This window comes from Pleurodeles waltl, chromosome 4_1 (genome assembly GCF_031143425.1).
Source record: "Pleurodeles waltl isolate 20211129_DDA chromosome 4_1, aPleWal1.hap1.20221129, whole genome shotgun sequence".
NCBI lineage: Eukaryota > Metazoa > Chordata > Amphibia > Caudata > Salamandridae > Pleurodeles > Pleurodeles waltl.
In genome coordinates, this window is record NC_090442.1 from 535228010 (window position 1) to 535247573 (window position 19564).

At 43.0% G+C, this 19564-nt stretch overlaps 1 protein-coding gene across 14 annotated transcripts in view; it reads left to right on the forward strand.

Moving 5' to 3' along the window:
- ANKRD26 (ankyrin repeat domain containing 26) overlaps window positions 1-19564 on the forward strand; it is an 829339-nt gene that overhangs the window by 10627 nt on the left and 799148 nt on the right. For all 14 annotated transcript variants that reach the window (XM_069228894.1, XM_069228896.1, XM_069228898.1 and 11 more), the window contains exon 2: window positions 14359-14473. In XM_069228894.1, the coding sequence (XP_069084995.1) occupies window positions 14359-14473 (115 nt within the window). The remainder of the gene's footprint in view (window positions 1-14358; window positions 14474-19564) is intronic.

Sequence of the window (19564 nt, forward strand, 5' to 3'; positions counted from 1 at the left end):
TAATTTTTACAGCTACATTCCGAAAGTAAGCCTGGCTTAAAAAGTGGCTGGCGTGCCCTCGCTCAGTTGTGCTAAAAGTTAGTAGGAAGTAAAATGAATAAAAAAAATTAAAAAAAGAGTCGATCCCACTTGTTTATTTCGAGTGTTTTTCTTGTGCGTGATGTACAAACGTTTGGAGCCCCGATCGACAGAGCAGTAGTAAATCGCCACCTGTAGTAGTCCTGCTGCTAAATTAAGCATCGTGCTGTGACATTTCTGGGCTCAGCTCTTATGACTTGTGGGCTCAGAGATACGGTATAGGAAGGACGAGCTGAAGGTTGAACTTTATTTGTAATTACTTTCTTTAAGCACAGAGACATCACCAAAGACTACGAGAAAGAGAGACGGTTTGCTAGTTCTCGCCCAAATGCCTGTTCCTACTGGTTGCACTTGCCGATGGATGCCAAAGCATGGGATGTTGGCTTTGCCTTGCAACAGTACAATCGTATCCGCTTGTTTACTCTTCTGCAATTGCCATGGTGATTTACAATTGCGTTTACATGACAACTGAGTGTCAGAAGCTAAACCAGACATTCCGGTGGTTTTGTCGGGTCACAGTGGGGAGCGCGGCGTCCTTAATTTCGTAGCCTTCATTACTGTTGTTTTAGCACATGACATTTGCACTTAATGGCCAGTTTGGGAGAAAGTGACACCAGTGCCGCACCAACCCCTCCCGCGCCGTCTTCTCACAGTTCAAACGTTAAACAGGTTCTTTTGTAGTTCAGAGCTTCACATTCAGGGTCGTATTTAAATATTTCATTTTTAGTTCCCCTCGCTTTCCTGCATGTTCTTTACGCTTGGAAAGACGCGTGCCGTATCACTGCGACTGAAGGGGTAGGACGGCGAACTTGTTCCACCACTAGAGTCTCCAAGTCTTTATTTTAAAACCATCCTCTGGTGAGCAGGGAAAGCGTCCACCAAGTTCGATTTAGGCCTAATTAGGACATTAGACCGCTCAAAATAGCGTGCACAGTTAGAAAAACTCAAACTCCATATTATTTCATTCTTTACCTCCTAGTAAATATCAGACTGTGTTTTTTTTTAAAAAAAATAAATCAAATTATGTGCTGTGTATTTTTTTAACAATGCCTAATTTTTAGAACATTATCATGTATTGGTGTGCCGCAGATAAGTTATGCTGACCAGCAACTTTGTGTCCTTTTATTAAAAAATGCACTTCGTAAATATATTCTATTGCATTTTTCTGACCAGTTTGGTGTAGACAATTAGATTTGGGTTCTACCACAATTGAGAGGGCCTCTATTCTTTATAGACCTCGGCAGAAATGCTGTTATCTTGGGTTTTCAATGAACGGATACTCTTTTTCAAACTATTGATTCAGTATAGGGGGTCATGGTTGGAGTCTGCTCCGTTCATGTCCTTAGTGAAAATATTGTGACTGACTAAGGCAACTAGCAGGTTCTCATTATTAAGATAAGGGAGCAGCTGCAAACACATTGCTTCTTTAACCCCCACAAAATATCAGTTGGGAGAGTAAATCCTCTTCCAGGCCTAAACACCTCACCCACATCTTGAAGTATATAAATAATGGACTGATTGAGTTTCATCCTTGAACTCACTACCTTTCTTCCATTTACCTGTGTTGAATGCTATGACGAAGTCAATGAACGCACACAGACATACTAAAGACATAATAATGACTTTCCTAATGCTTGTGTGATTGAGCAGGATGGCCAGACCATTGTTTGAGAGCGAGATTAAGTTGCCAGTATTTCTAAAGACAATAGAATTACCCCAAAAAAACTAGATATAAATTTATAAGTGTCTTGGAACGTCGTCTTCAGAATTTCTTTAAGAAGTGCCAGTCTGCCATGCATATACTTGGCTACGAGATGGTTACATCTGGGGATTGGTAGTATTTCATTCAAGGATTAGGCAATGGGAGGCCAAAGGGTTCAGTAACCTAGGTGATTTTTATGAGGGCCCAACTTTAAGAACTCTGGATGAAGTGAGTCAGCATTTAGAGTGCAAAAGTGTGGAGTTCCAGTTTAGTTTTAGGCCAGGGGACTCCAACCTTTTTCTATGACAAGAGCTACTTATGTTAAATGAAAATTACCCGAGCTACTAATGTTATTAATGTAATATTGGCCATCCCATTCAAGATTTTAAGCTATGATCACATCACTTCATCTAGCAGTGTTGCCAGCAGTAAAGTAAAGAAAAAAGCAATTGGAATGCCTCTACATGGGTAATATATAACAGCCATAGCTGCAAATCCACTGGCACCCCAAGGTAATAGTAATATGACTAATGAGCCTCAAAAGGCCACATGATTGTTCACTCAAATAATAGCTTTAAATATATTTTGGGAATTTATCCACTTTTATCCAAACGTCTGCTTATGGGTTCTGAAAATACACACTTTAGTCTCAAATACATGCTTTTTAATTTTGCTATACAATATCAATTCAACCTAGCAAAAACTTCTATATTAGTAGGCTGCGTTGAACACAGGAGAGCTACTTTTAGGTAACTGGAGAGCTACCAGTAGCTCACGAGCTACTCATTGGAGACACCTGTTTTAGACAAATAGGAAGTTTTTAATGGAAAAGGCAATGAAGGCGGAAACTAGCATAGTGGTGAAACTGTTAGTGAGAATAAACTTTCCTGAGTAGGAAATTGATATAGACATCTGCAAAATAATTCTAGTAAAACTGTGTTATCAAATTTTCTACCCAGATTATTTAGGGATACAGGTTATAAGGTTTTGACGGCTGAGTGGCAGGATATTTGCCAGTTAGGGCATACGTCATTGGGGGCCATAAGAGGATGGCTTTTCATTCTAGGTGACTCAGTGTCTTTAATCAAATTTAAGACTTTCCTTGATAAATTATTTGGAGAATCTACATTTTACTGCAGTACCGGAGGCTCCTATTATTCTTGTTTAAAGCATGGTAATTACAACTGAAAAGGCAGTATGTGCAGGTTCACAATAAAATGTGCAAAAAACATTATCATTGGACCAATCATCTGATTTAAGATTGTCCTCTAGATGGGAACCTGCCCAGAAGACTTTAGATGCCATAGATCCTCTGGAAAAGTGAGCACCAAAAGTGGAGGTTTCAATCCCTGCAAGAGACATAATCCAAATGACCAAACGGGCGAGAGTAGGGGAGGAAACAGGTTTGTGATGTTTTCTGAAGGAAATGAGAAGCTGTGTATTTGAGGACGTTTTGAGATGCGTTGTGTTTTGCTCATAAATCTGAAAACATTTTCCAACACAGAGTTTGGATTGATCCAGAAAGTAAGAATAGAGCACAGTAGTTAGGTTTGTTTTTGTGCATTTACTTATGGAGAAAAGAACTCCTGTGGGAGTAAAATGGCGATCTGAAACATCCAAACCTTAAACATCAGACAAACGTTTTATAGAATTCAAACACACCAGCATTATACATTTGAGAGAAAGATCATTATTTTCTGGCCAGTAAATAGTTTCAAAGCAACATTTACATCTCACAATTGACTGTATTTTTGAATAAGAGGATTTTAAAAGACGCCATAAAAGTTCATCCACAGAGTTTTTATTTGATGTAGGAATGGTTCATGGAAAGTGCTGACTTATAAAGGTTTATAGTTCGGTACGTTTTCCCTCCACTGGCTTTGGATGCTAAGAAATTGACAACAAAAGTTATATCTGCTGAAAAGGGATTGATAGATTTTCCCAAATACCAGCTTAACCACGAAGACCTGCTGATTTCTAAGCATTAGTGGTACTCGGGGCCCAGGACATTTTGATGTACTGAGTAGCTTCTGGCAAAATGAAGGGGATAGACTGGGAATCATCGCTATCTTCCAGGCAGAGCGAGTGAGGGAGTTGTCTAGTACTAGGTCGTGAGGAAGTCCTTGCGGGTCCAGCAGGAGATGGAGGAAGGAGAATCAGAAAATCAATTATCACTTTGAAGAGAGGAGGAAACCATATCTGTGATAGCCAAAAGGGAACTATGGTTGCTTGTTGACGTCTGACCTGAGCTAAAACCCTTTTGATCTTAAGGTAAGGAGTAGTTGATCGCTGGGGACCAATTTTGTATAAAGGCATCTGAAGCTAAAGCTAGAGGGTTTGGGAACAGATCTATTTGGGAAAACATTTGAGAAACAAACTTAAATACTCAAGGGAGAATTCTCCAGTCACTTGAATCATGAAAATAACGAGAATGCCAACTGGCTACTGTGTTGAAATCTCCTGGGAGATATCCTGTGCAGACAGATATATTGTGGAGAAGGCAGAATTCCTAAAAGCTCTTTGCTAGATCTTCTAGGGGGCTTGGATCTAGTGCTACCAAGATGATTGATGTACTGAACAGCAGTAATATTGTCCATGCATAGAAGGATGGCGCAGTGCACCTAGTTCTTTGGTAGGCTTCTGATTGCAAAGGAACCTGCACTCATCTCTAAACAATTTACATGAAATCTGGACTCCTCATTTGACTATGTACTCCCACCGTAGACATCCGACCACACCAGGCGTCCCAACCTGTTTGGCTTGCATCAGATTCTTACACAAGATCAGGAGCTAAGGCAAAGATATTTCTGCATCTCTAGGCATCTAAATGGTCTAGCCACCATTGAAGTTCTAGTTGAGATTCTGGGTCTAGGGTGATGGAATCTGGGTAAGCAGGCCTCTGCATAAGTGGCTAATCTTCATTCTTTGGAGGGTAATGGTGAGGACCTGGGAAAATGGCCTGGCCTGAGGAGGAGAGAAGACCCACAACCCTTGCAAGAGATTTGAGAGAAATGGAAGAACGTCAAAGAGTCTGGAGAATCTCTGATTTGATGACTTTGACCAAGGGTAAGTGAAGCGTTGCAGTGGTGGAGTTTATCAGAAAACCTAAGGATTCCTTCTAAGTGGAAGAAATGGGGATTATTTTTTTTGTGTTGACAAGAAATCCTAGCTCTGAAAGGAGAATAAGTAAGGCAAACTTGTGATTTCAGTGCGTTAAAATTTTGGCACCTTAAAGGACTATCGTCTAGGTAAATGATTAGTCTGATACCTTGTGGTCTGAGGTGACCTACCATTGGTTTAATTAGCTCTGTAAAGTACCACAGTGCTGAAGAAAGTCCAAATGGAAGAGAAGAAAAAGATGCTTTCTTCCCTGCCATTGGAATTGTCTGTGGTTGTGATGGATGGGAACAGTAAGGTATGCATCCAGCAGATCTAACCAAACCATCCAATCGTCTTGAAGTAATGAGTCTCTGACATCGATTATAGTCTCCATCTTGAAATGACGGTAAATCATAAACTGGCTGAGGTGTCTGAGATTAATAATAGGTCTCGTCTTTTTGTTTTCTCTTTTGAACCAAGAAGAGAGAACTGAGGAAGCCTGCGGGGTTAGGAGCGGAAAGTTGGATTGCTTGTTTGTGTAAAAGTGTATTGATTTCTGGAGATATCAGGTTGGAAATTTTGGACAAGAATGTTAGAGGGGGGGGGGGGAACAGAGTTTGAAAAGGTACTGAGTAAAGTTCTATAGCATAACCTTATCTGGTGTTTGGGAACCAGAGGTTAAAGACTGCCATTTTTTTAGGAACAAATTCAGTCGTCGTCCTACAGGAAGATGGGCATAAAAAAGGCTTACCTGCTTGGGTTGAATATCATTGTCCATGTCCGTGGAAACCTTTGCAGCTTTGGGGGGCAGAATTGTGGTTTGTAATCTTTGTAGTCTGTATTATAGGAACTTCTAAATCCTTGTTTTTGGAAGTTACATCCGGTAAAGTAGCTCCTGCCTCTACCAACCATGGCAAAAACCTGTTTGAGGGAGGGGCCACTTTTTCAAGTGACTGTTGGGCTTTGTCTGTGAAAGCAAAAGTAGCGACATATTTGCTGAGTTCCTTAATGAAGGAATCTCAAAATAATAGAACGTCTGCTTTGATACCGGGGATCATTGAAGCAAGGTTCGACTATTTAGGATCTAACTTAGTAAAACACCTTTTCTCCTTTCGTGAATAATTGTGGAGTTTGCATTGCCTAACAAACCGAAGGCTTTTTGGATCCACATAGACAACTCATCAGGATTTGTGATCAAGTTATCTAACCTGGCGGATTCAGCCAAATCAAAGATACAAGCCAGAGGACTTGCAATGTCTAGTGCCTTATCCTAGCAAGTAGACCAGGCCTTATTCACTCCTTTATGAGGATCTTACCAAATTTGGAGAACAATGTAAGCAAATGAGAATCAATGGTGGAAGGAGATGCTATAATGGATGGTAAGGAAGGTCTAGGACATTCCAATTTTAATTTGGCCCTAGTTTGTCCAATGGATAACGAAGGCTGGAGTCAAAATAGTCACTGACATGATCAGCTGGAAGCCATTCCCTAGAATTTGGACAATTAATAGGTTTGAGGTCAAACATGGGCATGCCCTAGAATCCACAACAGTTTTAGAAGTAAAGAGATCAAGAGAAGATAAAACCGCCTTGGTTTTCTTGGCAGGAGGGACTGTGAAAGAGTCTGTGTCACCCACTAAATCTTTGTCATCATCTGTATCCTGATCTCCCTTGTCATGATCTGTGTCAAGAATTTGAGAAATTAAAATTTTGGATGCTTTGTTATGAATATGTTTTAACTTAGATATACATTTTGCATTTGTAATATTACTCTCCTCCTCAGACATAGGCCTGGGAGGAGCCATGTCCTCAGCCATGTATGAGGAAGTCTTACTAGTCACAAGCGCAATACTACATTTGAGGACTGATTGAATATTTTTAGCTGACAAGTGAACTGTTACAGCTTTGTGCTTTCTGCTTTTTCTCATAGAATGGACCAAAAATGACTTAGGCACCAGATTAATGATGGGGTTTTTAACATTCTTTGTGACTTTGTCCATAGAGGCTGCAACAGCGTCATCCACAGAGGACCGAAGGAATCCATTTAAACAATTTTTAACATTTTCCCCACCTTCATCATGATTATTAAATATTGGTGAACTGTCTAATTCCATGTTTAAAATGGATGGAAACACGTTTAAAATGAAAAATGCTGAAGAAATATGATGGCCAAACAAATTCTTGACCAGAAAGTGTTAGTAATTGAAACGGAGAAGAAGGAGCATTGTCGCCTCCCAACATGGCATGTGCCTGCTGAGGAGAGCCGGCGAAGAATAAGAGAGGTGAGAGTATACCGCGCCTCTGGGTGTGTCAGAACTTCGAGTTGAAGAGTCAGAAGTGGCCGACTTGAGCTCCATGAGCAGAAACGAGAAATGGTCCTTGAAGCAAGAAAAGTGGGCAGATATGCCAAATACATAGCGATAAATAAGCATCTCATGTGCTGCGCCACTAAGAAATAGGGGACGGGGTCAGTGAACTATGACCGGAACACAGTAAATTAATCGATCAAGACAGTAATAAATGATACACAGTAATGCAGTAAGAGAATAAAATACAGTAAGCAATACATTATTATTAAACAACAGTATTGAGCAAATAGATTATGGAATAATAAAGTAACACTTGTCTGCAAGCAGCAAGAAAAGAGGATTATTAGCAGTCAAGATAGGTATTATAGGTAATGCTGTCATCTTATTGGTTGTTATTGGCACTACGTTTGGTTTCCCATTGGCTAGTGGTCTCTAAGCATCATGAGGTTTGTAGTTTCTGTATTCTCTTAACTGCTGCTATTAAAATTAATGATAGCTTAGAGAAGCATAATGGTCGCCTCCGTGCCTTTAATAAAATTAAGACTTTCCCTCATAAATTACTAGGAAAATCTACATTGCTTTCAACTGTGCTCAAGGAACTAATTCAGTTGAAATCCCGGATGCTGTGCAGTGTGGCTAGTGTTCAGGGGAAAAAAGTTTAAGTTTATGATTTACCGTCTTTTTAAAAAAAAAATAAGTTTGGAGATGCACAATAGGAGCCTCCAGTGTTACAATAAAATGTAGTCGTATTTCTTTAACCTCTTTGCTGCCAGGCCTTTTCCCCTCCTGTACCGAGCCTTTTTTTGGCTATTTGGGGCAGTTCGCACTTAGGCCAATAACTTTTTCTCCACATAAGCTACCCATGCCACATTTGGGTCCGTTTTTTCCAACATCCTATGGATTCTAGAGGTACCCAGACTTTGTGGGTTCCCCTGAAGGAGACCAAGAAATTAGCCAAAATACAGCAAAAAGTTCGGGTTTTTTCACAAAAATGAGAAGAAAAGGCTGCAGAATAAGGCTTGTGTTTTTTTCCCTGACAATGGCATCAACAAAGGGGTTTGCAGTGGTAAACTCACCATCTTCCCAGCTTTCAGGAACAGGCAGACTTGGATTGGAAAACCCCATTTTCCAACACAATTTTGACATTTTACTGGGACATAGCCCATTTTTCAGCCTCCTTCCAGTTAGTGACATAAATGGGTGGGAAACCAATGCTGGATCCCAGAAAGCTAAACATTTCTGAAAAGTAGACAAAATTCTGAATTCAGCAAGGGGTTATTTGTGTAGATCCTACAACTGTTTCCTACAGAAAATAACAGCTGAAATAAAAGAATATTGAAATTGAGGTGAAAAAAACAGCTATTTTTCTCCACGTTTTACTCTGTAATTTTTTCCCTCGATGTCAGATTTTTAAAAGAAATATACCGTTACGTCTGCTGGACTCTTCTGGTTGCGGGGATATATAGGGCTTGTAGGTTCATCAAGAACCCTAGGTACCCAGAGCCAATAAATGAGCTGCACTTTGCAATGGGTTTTCATTCTATACCGGGTATACAGCAATTAATTTGCTGAAATGCAAAGGTTTTCTTGATACCTATTTTTCACTTTTTATATTTCCAAAATGGCTACAAGATAAGGTGTTGAGAAGCAGTGGGTATTTGCACATCTCTGAATTCCTGTGTGCCCATACTAGCATGTGAATTACAGGGCATTTCTCAAATAGGTGTCTTTTTTACACACTATCTTACATTTAGAAGGAACAAATCTAGAAAAAGACGAGGCAATAACACTTGTTTTACTATTCTGTGTTCCCTCAAGTCTCCTGATAAAAATGGTACCTCACTTGCGTGGGTAGGCCTAATGCTCGCGACAGGAAACACAAAATGGACACATCACATTTTCACAAAGAAAACAGAGCAGTTTTTTGCAAAGTGCCTAGCTGTGGATTTTGGCCTCTAGCTCAGCCGGCACCTGGTGAAACCTAGCAAAACTGCGTATTTTTGAAAACTAGACACCTAGGGGAATCCAAGATGGGGTGACTTGTGGGGCTCTGACCAGGTTCTGTTACCCAGAATCCTTTGCAAACCTAAAAATCTGGCCCAAAAAACACTTTTTCCTCTCATTGTTGTGACAGAAAGTTCTGGAATCTGAGTGGAGCCACAAATTTCCTTCCACCCAGCACTCCCCCAAGTCTCCCGATAAAAATGATACCTCACTTGTGTGGGTGGCCCAGGTGCATGCAGCCGAAAAATGCCAACAACCTGTAGAGATTGAAGGGATAGCACAGCGAGTTGATAAGCACATATTTTTCTTTTATACATCTTTTAGGCTGACTCTACTTTGGGGACCCACGCAAGTGAGGTATCATTTTACTTGGGAGACTGAGGGGAACGCTGGGTGATCCTACAAAGAAAAGTGAGTAAAATATGATTTTTTTTTTAAAGCAAATGTTGAGGTTTGCAGAGGAGTCGGGTTAAGAAAATGTTGGGGGATCCAGGCAAGCCACACCTCCTTGGACTCCTTGGGGTGTCTATTTTTAAAACATGTCTGGGTTTGGTAGGTTTCTCTAGATGAAGGTCGCACCTGGGACCAAAAACGTAGGTGCCCCCCCCCTCCCTAAACACAGGTAGTTTTGCAATAGATCATTTTGGTGTGTCCATATACTTATGTGATGTTCCAAACACTAAAATTGTGAAAAGAAACGCACTTAGGTTATGTTAAAAAGACCCCTCATCCACCAACCAAGTTGGTGGCATGCTTCATTATCGGGGTCCCACCCAAGACACCTGCGACGCCTGATTACAGCAGAGCAAGTTTGGTCATTTTTACCATAGATATTGGTTGGATTTACCACGAGGGTGAGTGATGGTTCAGTGGATCAAATTTTATTAACGAGATTTTACAAAAATGAAATGCACTGTTAATAACTGAAAGGACAATAACTGAACCAATGACTCACAGCTCGTGAGCTGTAAAGCCACGACAAGGCACCAACCGCTTTACAGTCCATTCACACACCTTTCATACATAACATGCACAAGACCATCCACGCCGCTAGCCAACCACCCAGCACATTACAACACTCGCATCGACAGACAGCGCCACTCAAGGGCCCATCACTTACATACACCCACATGCCTGATAACAGCCATCACCAGCTGATGGGAGTGTGTGGAGTGGCGTTTGGCTGGCAGTGTGTTGCAGTAGCCATCAGCAAGTCAATATGTACACCATAAGCCAAGCACCACAACACACACAATGGCATCACTTTTTTTGTTTGTTTTAAAAACAAAGAAACCACTAATTAATTAGAAATAATTACAAAACTACAAACACAAACGCTCTAACTAAGTACATGACAGAAATGCCAACCATGAAACTGAACACATGAAAATAAATATAAAACAGGCAGTTTACACTCATGGTAGTTCCCAGTAATTCTTCTAGGTGTGGTAATTCTTGAAACAACCACCCACACACAGCCCAGGCTTTGAAGGACAATATGGGCAGTACATTCGAGTCTCCCTCCGGATACCTCTTCGAGCACAGACTCTGCATTTCTTAGCTGGAAAGTCTTTTTTGGGCGTGGGAGGAATGTGCTCAGCAAAGTGACGATCTTTCTATCTAGCCACGTCCTCCACCACTGCTTCTCTAGGAACTCTTGCTTGTTCTGCCACAGTAAGGCTCTCTATCACTGACACCTGAAATTTCACAAATGTTATCTTTGACTCTGGAGACCTATCCTTAACCACAATAAAAGCATTAAAAGTTGCCAAGTGGAAGAGGTGAATTGCTAACTTCCTATACCAAACATAAGACTTATGAATAGCAAAATAAGGTTCTAACCTCTGATCAGCTCTATCTACACCTCCCATGTGCTTATTATAATCTAAAATGCACACAGGTTTGCGCACTTCAGCAACCTGGCCCCAAACAGTCAAGGGGGGGAGGACTCTCATCATGGATGGTACTTAGCATGTAGACATCCCTCTTGTCTGAATTTCAAAGCTAGCAGCTCATCATTCCGCAAGGCACTGCACTGACAGGCTCCCTTGGATAGCCTTTCCGGTTACAACGAATTGTGCCACAAGCAACAGTGTCCACTCTAAACAATTCCTTGAACAACTGCACTCCAGTGTAGAAGCTATCTACATACAAATGGTGACCTTTGTTGAACAGTCAAGTTCCCACACAATTTTCTCAGTAACTCCAAAAGTGAGAGGACAACCAGGGGGTGGTCAATACTGGAATCCCTACCAGTGTGGACACGGAAACTATACACCTCCTGTACTACTTTCAGACAGCATATACAATTTAATTCCATATCGTGACCTCTTGCTAGGAATGTACTGCCTAAAAACCAAACAACCCTTGAAGAGGACCAAAGACTCGTCCACAGCTATTTCTTTGCGTGGAACATAGACCCCAAAAAACCGATCTACAAAATGATCAAGGACAGGCCTAATCTTAAAAAGATGGTCAGAATCAGGGTGATCTCGTGGCAAGGCTAATGCATTGTCAACAAAATGCAGCATCCTCAGAAGAAGCAAATACCGATTATGACTCACGGTTGCAGGAAATATAGCTGTTGCCATCAAGGGACCAGTAGACCAATAAGAAGCCAGTGACGGCTTCCTTATCAACCCCATCAAAAGAGTCAAACCGAAAAACCTTTTCATCTCCTCCAAATTTGTGGGAATCCACTGGTTAGCTCTAGAGTGTAGCCTAAGTCTAGCAGCGTTGTCCCTTAAATACTGCTCTGCATACAAATTAGTCTGCTCAACAATCTCTTCCAAAAACACATCATCCACAAATAACTCAAAGAAATTGACAGGCAAAAGGTTCTCTGTATTGACTCTACACCAACCTGCTGAGCGGTCATCCTGCGGATAGCCATGATCTTTCGTATGAAAAATAACTGGACAAATGCACCACCAACAACCAGCGCTGTGTAAGATAAGTAATAAAGTGTAGCTTTATCAGTAAGAGTTATAAACCCAAAAACTATACCGCTCACTTGCCTGCAAAAGCTTGACTCACCAGCAACTACTCTGCACAGAAACAGCAGTCACCAATGATATCCCACTAAAAAGAAAGAAAGAAAGAAAGAAAGAAAAGCAAATTAGAAATAAGACAACACAAATATCATTGTGCACAAATCTAAGGACAATTTCACACACAATCCTGCATTTAGTACACCACCTACAAACATGTCATTCATGCATGGCAACAATACTCCTTTGGAGTAAATTGTTTTTACTTACTTAAAACATGCAACTATGCAAACCGCAGGTCAACCACCGCCAAAACCGCAAGGAGCCACACCAAAGAAAGGAAAAGTTTGAACTAGAACAAAAAGGAGATTTTTTTAAATCACAAATGCAAATACTTCGCCAGTTGACAAACACCCCACCATCAAGCATTTAGAAATTGGTGCCTAAATGGATTCTGCCCCCCCCATAGGGGCAGATGGGTATACTAAAAAAAATAGGCCGATCTGCCCCCAAGGGGGGCTGAAATGGCCAACGGTTCTATGCCCCCTTGGGGGGGGCGCTCCTTGCCCAAGGGGGCACCTCCCCACATAAATAAACAAAAAAACATCCCTGGCGTACCAGTGGTTTCTGCCCCCCTTGGTGGCAGCTCAGCCTAAAAATAATAGGCAGATCTGCACCCAAGGGGGGCAGAAATGGCCATAAAACACATGCCCTCCAAAGGGGAGCGACCCTTGCACAAGGGCCCACCCCCCCATCCACTAAACACAAACACACACACTATCCCTGGTGCCTAAGTGGCTTCTGCCCCCCTTGGGGGCAGATGGGCCTAAACAAAATAGGCCAATCTGCCCCTAAGGGGGTCAGAAATGGCCAACAGTTCTATGCCCCCTTTGGTGGGGCCCCCCCCCCCTCCCCCAACATATAAACAAACATCGCTGGCGTTCTAGTCGTTTCTGCCCCCCTTGGGGGCAGATCAGCCTAAAAATAATAGGCTGATCTGAGCCCAAAGGGGGCAGAAATGGCCACAGCAAACATGCCCCACAAATGGGAGCGACCCTTGCCCAAGGGGCCACTCCCCGACACAAGAAAACATTGAAAATAAACAAAAACAAAAAAATCCCTGGCGTCTAGTGGGCATTCCAGCTGCCCGATCGCAAAGCGATCAGGCAGCAGGAATGCTCAAAGAGACACCGGGGGGAAAGAAATACCCTTTCCTTTCCCCTGATGCCTCTTTGATTGAACCCCCCCCCCCCCACCTGCCGGAGGAGAAACTCACCTGTTTTCCCGAGGTCGCACTGGAAGCAAATGGCTTCCATTGCGACCAGCACCCTGTAATGATGCTGACATCATCAGGGGGTTTGGGGGGGAAGGGCTTCCCCTTCCATCCCTGCCTTGTTTGCCCACATGGCGAGGACATTATGGTTACGTCATCGGCACAGGAGCACTGTGCCGGTGGATGTAACCGTTACGTCCCTGGCACAGAACGGGTTAATAACACGGAGCTGTCTGGTAACCATACCAGCACATTTTATTTTCCACTACAGCTCCCATTCAGTTGTATTCTCATTTCTCTTCCTGAATACCTCCTTTTATTTATTTATTTATTTATTTATTTATTTATTTTAATTTATTTTTTCTTCCTCACTGTCTGACAGCCGTCCCTTGCCTTTACTTTTACCGTGCGGTTGAGGCTTGTGTAGCCTCTCCTCTGACTTTAGCATGCCTCCTAGCAGGTCCTCCTCTTGCTGCCAACTATTGGGTGGGATGTACACAGGGCAGGCGAGAAGAGAAAGAAGGTGCAAAAAGAACAACTCTGGACCTCCTGGAGGATATCTAAAGAGCTAAGTAAATATTGTTACAACAGTGATATTGGAAGTGTTAGTGTGGAAAAAACACCAATCAATTATTTTAAAACAAATTGATGTTTAGCCACTCCAGCATGAAAACTACAGAGCCCTAACCCACCAGAGTGACTTTTAAGAAACATAGAAGTTGAGTAGGTCCAGTATTATTGCTCTTTTTCTCAGCTTGCTATGTGAAAGTATTGCATTTGTATACCATGACTACTAATAAGTCTGAAGTTTTTTCAGTGTTCAGTACCATTTTGTCAGTGGAGATTCATTCTGAGGCTGAAGTTGGCTGATTCATTTTAATTATCTTTACATATGTATTTTTAGGACGCCTTTACATCTTGCATGTGTTAATGGGCATCCGGAATTGGTCACCTATCTTGTGGAAAACCAGTCCAAAATAAACCTTTGCGACAGTGACGCCCGATCTCCTCTCATGAAGGTAAGGAAGGATACATTACAATGATGCACTAAGTCGTTTTGTTTTGGTTCACGTTGGTGAACTGTGCCCCAAGGGGGCTGTGAAGGCATTTATTTTAATCCTTTTCTTCCTGTGTATACACACTACACTGTTGCACAGACATGGATACCGGATGTGGGAGGTTTTGACACAGCATTTTGTATATGTAGGGATGTAACCGGGACCTGTCATTGGAAAATAATTAGAAAGTAATATCTCTGTTTCCAAATATTTGGTTTTGTCGTATTTGCTCTAAGATTGTTATTTATTTATATTTTTTGCTTAGGACTGGTGGAAGCCATAATAACTGAAAGTCTATTAATAGACAGTGACGTGGCCTGTTCCACATGGGCGATGGTTCACTAATGGGATGTTTTATTTCCGTAAATTGACTATTAATGCAAAAATGCAGAAAAATAAAGATGTGAAGACTATCTAGATTGCTGGCCTTTGTGCTGAAAAAGACGCATTGATAACTAAACATTATATAATCAACTCTATATGTGTTCTGGCAAACTGAGGTATGCATATCATGTCTGTGATGGATAATTTCAGCATCTTTCATCTTTTAGCTTGTAGCTATGTTAATGAAGTTTGGCTCATACCAGTGCATACAGTTTACTGCAGCCGCTCTTCAGCACTGGCTTTTTAAAATTCAGTTTTCACATAAGCCCTTGCATTGAACTGCTTGACAAATTATTTTACAACTTTAGACTTCTCTGCTGCTTCCTTCCTGTGTCTCGTTCTGATGTGCTAATGCTACATACATTAGAACATTCCACCCAAGTCTATTGGCTTTGTTATTGCTTGTTTCATATTGAAGCCACACTAAAGTGTTTTGTGCAAGACGCATCCCAAATAGGACCCTGTTTTTGCCTTCTACTGTAAGATTATTAAGACTTTGGATGCCATGTTAATGGTAAATAGTGTAACGGATAGGAGCTTTACAAGAACCGTTGAAATAATACCCAGAGATGGCATAATGCATCCTGAGAGGGAAATGTTGTATTTGTTACGTATGGTTCTTGGTGAGAGGCACTAGCTTAAACACCAGATTCTGAAAATGGTTAGTCACTGCTTTGATGAAGCACAGTGGGTAACAACGTTTGTTAACCTTTGTTGAAGGTGACTGAGCAAGATGGCCGAAAAGACACCTCTCCCTGAGCTCCCGTCAACCTCCAGTGTTAATCCTGCCTAAATCCTGAACTCGAATGGTCATCTACCCCATCTCAACCACTTCACCCCCTCATTGTCCAGTTTGGTGCAGGAGTGCCTGTTTTTAGAGCAGTAAATGACCGCGGCGAGAGACTTCTCTGAGCTGCAGGCGGTGATGGAGGCAGTGGAATGGTGGCTGCTGTGGAAACACTATGGACCGGCGGGAGCTTAACGATCGCAAAATGCAGAGGGGGAGATGACTCCAAGACCAACAACAAATTTCTACCCCTCTTCCCCCCCCTGCTACTGCTTCCTCTCTGGGGGCGATCAAAGGCCCTCAGACTGTAGCCTAGCCTGGATGGCAGGATGCAAGGTGGCGGTGTGGTAGAGCCGATGGAGGCAGGCATTAGGGCCGGGACTGGGCTTCACAGATCTGAGGCTCTGTGGCCTGAAAAAGTGTGTCCAGGAGAGTTTGGGTGCCTTACCTGTGGTCCCAAACTCCCTGGCGTGGAGAGAGGCCTGCGGGCCAGGAGGCCTGAGGGAATAACCAGACAATGACTGGAGTGGCCCTGTGGAGGGTGCGACCTGCATTGAAGGAAATTCCTTTTCCTGCAGGAGGCCCAGGGACAGAGTCTAGTGCCATGGCCTCGTAAGCAATGGCGGAGATGCATTGAATGCTACGAACGGAAGAGTCCGCTTTCCAGGGTCTGCAGCAAGACATATGAGGATGTCCCTGCACCCTTGGAGTCCTGGGGGCCTGCTAGGACTGGTTTGACCCCCAGAGCCAGATACACAAAATGAGTTTGTCTTGTACATATTTCTATTGAAGTGGATGGGACTAGGTCTCTATTGGGGCCTTAAATAGTAGTTTAATACTAAGAATATTGGATACTCAGATGAGGCCTGCAACGTCTGGGGCCAGAAGGTGTGCTCCCTCCTTGGCAAACTAAGACCCTGTGGATTACCTGAGTGAGTGCCTGGACACAGATACTTACAGGCCGTGGACTCCCTACCTGAAGGGCCAGAAGAGGAGGGTCAACTCTTTCTGTGCCTAGATCAATCACACATGAGGGGCAGTCGATGGTGAGAGCGGATGCCCAGGGACCGGGATTAGCTCAGTTTGGGGACCAAATTATTCATCCTTCCCCCTCAGGTCCGCACTTTAGACTGACATTGACACAGTGGCTGACTCTGGCAAGGATACCCTAACAGCTGAGACCCCATAATTTATCTACATTGTCTCTGCTGAATGGGGCTGCCTGCAGGTGCCTCCAACAATATCCCTAATCAACTTGGTGACAGTGGGGCTAGGACCTTTGCCAGCTAGGGACACCATGGGGAAGGATAAACACTCCAAAACACAGCAGGTAAATCAAATAGTAAATTATACCTAGTCCCTACCACCTCCACCACTAGATGAGGAAGAACCCACCGGCGAACCCCCTGGAGGGAAGGGTGGAAACTGAGATTCTGCACCTTCAGTGACAGACCTAATGGCTGCGATCCAAGGCTCAAGAACTGAAGTGGTCAATAGAAATGACCACCGCGCAGACCTACGAAAGGTGTCTGATGGCCTCGCTCGGGCGAACAAAATGTAAATGTTTTTCGGCAGGAGGTCCGCACCCTACGAACTAGGGTATCCGACCTTCAAAAATTGACGGTGCAATTGGATGAACACATTGAAGACTCAGAGGGTCATTCCCAAAGGAATAACCTTCGCTTTGTTGGATTCTCCGAAAAGGCAGAGGGACCCTCTCCCGAGTTGTTTCTGGAGGAATGGATAACCACATCCCTCATGCCAAAGAAGCTCTCCAAATGTGTCATGATAGAATGGGCCCTCAGAGCACTGGTCTCTCTGCCCAAACCCGGAGCCCCACTGAGGGCCATTTAGTGCCCGTCTTTTCAGTTTCTGTAATCGGGACGCCATTTTACAGCGTGGGTGAATGTGCAGGGCCCTCCGCATTTCCAAGGTAGACCAATCTCCACATTTCTGGACCATACCCAACAAGTACAAGACCAGAGAAAGACTTTTATGGCTGTCAAAAAGTGAATGAGAGAAATTAACTTAAAATATAGTTTATTATTCCCTGTGAAGCTTCGCATGCAGCATGAAGGTTCGGTACTCTTCTTCTTTATATATTTGTTTTCTTTGGCAGAAGCTAGTGAGTGGCTAGACGCTCTCCCAAAACCTCTAGTTCAGAATTCGGGTCGTTAAGGCCAGGACCCCTCTATGTCTTAGCGCCAGCCTTCTCATCCTGAGTGGCGGAAAGGCAGACAGAGGAGCTTAGATGGCAGCCAACCAACGGAAAGAATAAAAGTTTGCCCAGATGGCACCTTGTGTGCTACTGCTGGAGTGCCTGGTGTGGGGGAGTCCTTCAAACGACGACGCAGTGTTCCAGGCTTTTCTAGTGATAGAATTGGCATGGACTGATTCTGGGATCTAGGTTGTTAATTTGCATAGCACTTTCTTGTGAGTATTGGAAACGCCAAGAGGTAACGTCACTGTCTGTGTTTTGTATGTCTACTCTGTATTTTTGTGGTCCACACCCCTCCTCAGGAGGCTTACTCTACATGATAGTGGAAGTATATATGTTTGTTACGAGCAAAGAATGCACACCGTGGCTGGTCTGCTGTGGCATGGAAGGGGGGGACCGCATAGGGGGACATAATGTTAATGTATGTTGATTTCCTTTTAGAGTTTATATTGGGGATGGAAGTCTCTAGAAGTGAGTAGTGAAATATAGGGTGGGAGCTTGAGTACACACCCTCTCTGATATCTTCACTTCTAGCGTAGCAGACTAGTTTTCACGTTTGTTGGAGATTTAGATTTAGTTTTCTTCTTATTTTTGGGTCATAGGTTGGCCAGAGCAGGCCTACGGCCGGTGCGTAGCTGGGTGGAAGGTAATGGCACAGATGCTCAGGGGGTGGGAGGAGATTGGTACCAGAGTTTGGTTGTTAACTTGAAGTGTTAAAGTTTATTGCTCTTGCGTAAAAGGAACTTCTTTGCAGTTTCCGGATCAGCGGACTGGGGAGCTTCCGGAAGCGTTTGATGAGAAGTGGGATGGGAATATTAATGCTGGAAGATGATGGATTTTTCAGCTAAATGTATGACATGGAATGTCTGCAGTATTGCCCATTTGGAAAACGTAGAAGGATAGATGCCTCTCTTAAATGCTATAAGGCTTTCATAGCAAGGGGGCTTTATCCACGCTCTCCGGAAGCAATGTAGTGGGCAGATATATGCTACCTCATACTCTGGATATGCCTGAGGAGTGTTAATTTGGGTAGCACCAAGTGGTCCTCTTTATACACCGAGATCACATTGTCAGTTCAGAGGGCCAATACATAGTTCTATATGGCCTGTTGGATGGGCATGAGATTTGCTTAATTAACGTGTGCACCTAATATAACATTTGTGCCCCTAATATTGGCTATCCTGTGTTCTACAAAATGGTGGCCCAAGCTGCAGCCCCCTTTCTCACAGCTTAAAAAGTTTTTGCAGGAGAATGTAACTGTGTTTTAAGTGGTGATATGGACCGGTCCCTTACACAACAGCATACTAAGCCTCATATGACTGGGTCACTCAGTAATATGGTGCAGGAACTACATCTTAATTACATCCAGAGAGCCCAAAACCCATTCACACGACAATTCTCATGTTACCCCCCCAGCGCTGCTGGGACCCATAGCAGTCTAGACTACTACCTAATCTCAGAGGACATAGTGCCTCAGGTAGCCAATATTGCTTACTTGCCACGGTACCTGTCGGACCATCCTCTTGTGCTTCCAACCTTCAAAAAGAGTACGAGGAGACCACCAATCTCAGTGTGGCGCTTGAATGTAGAAGCGTTATTGCTCTCCCCACCTTCGAACTCCCAGTTGCGAATACTCTAACATTCTATTTCCAGGAAAACTGGG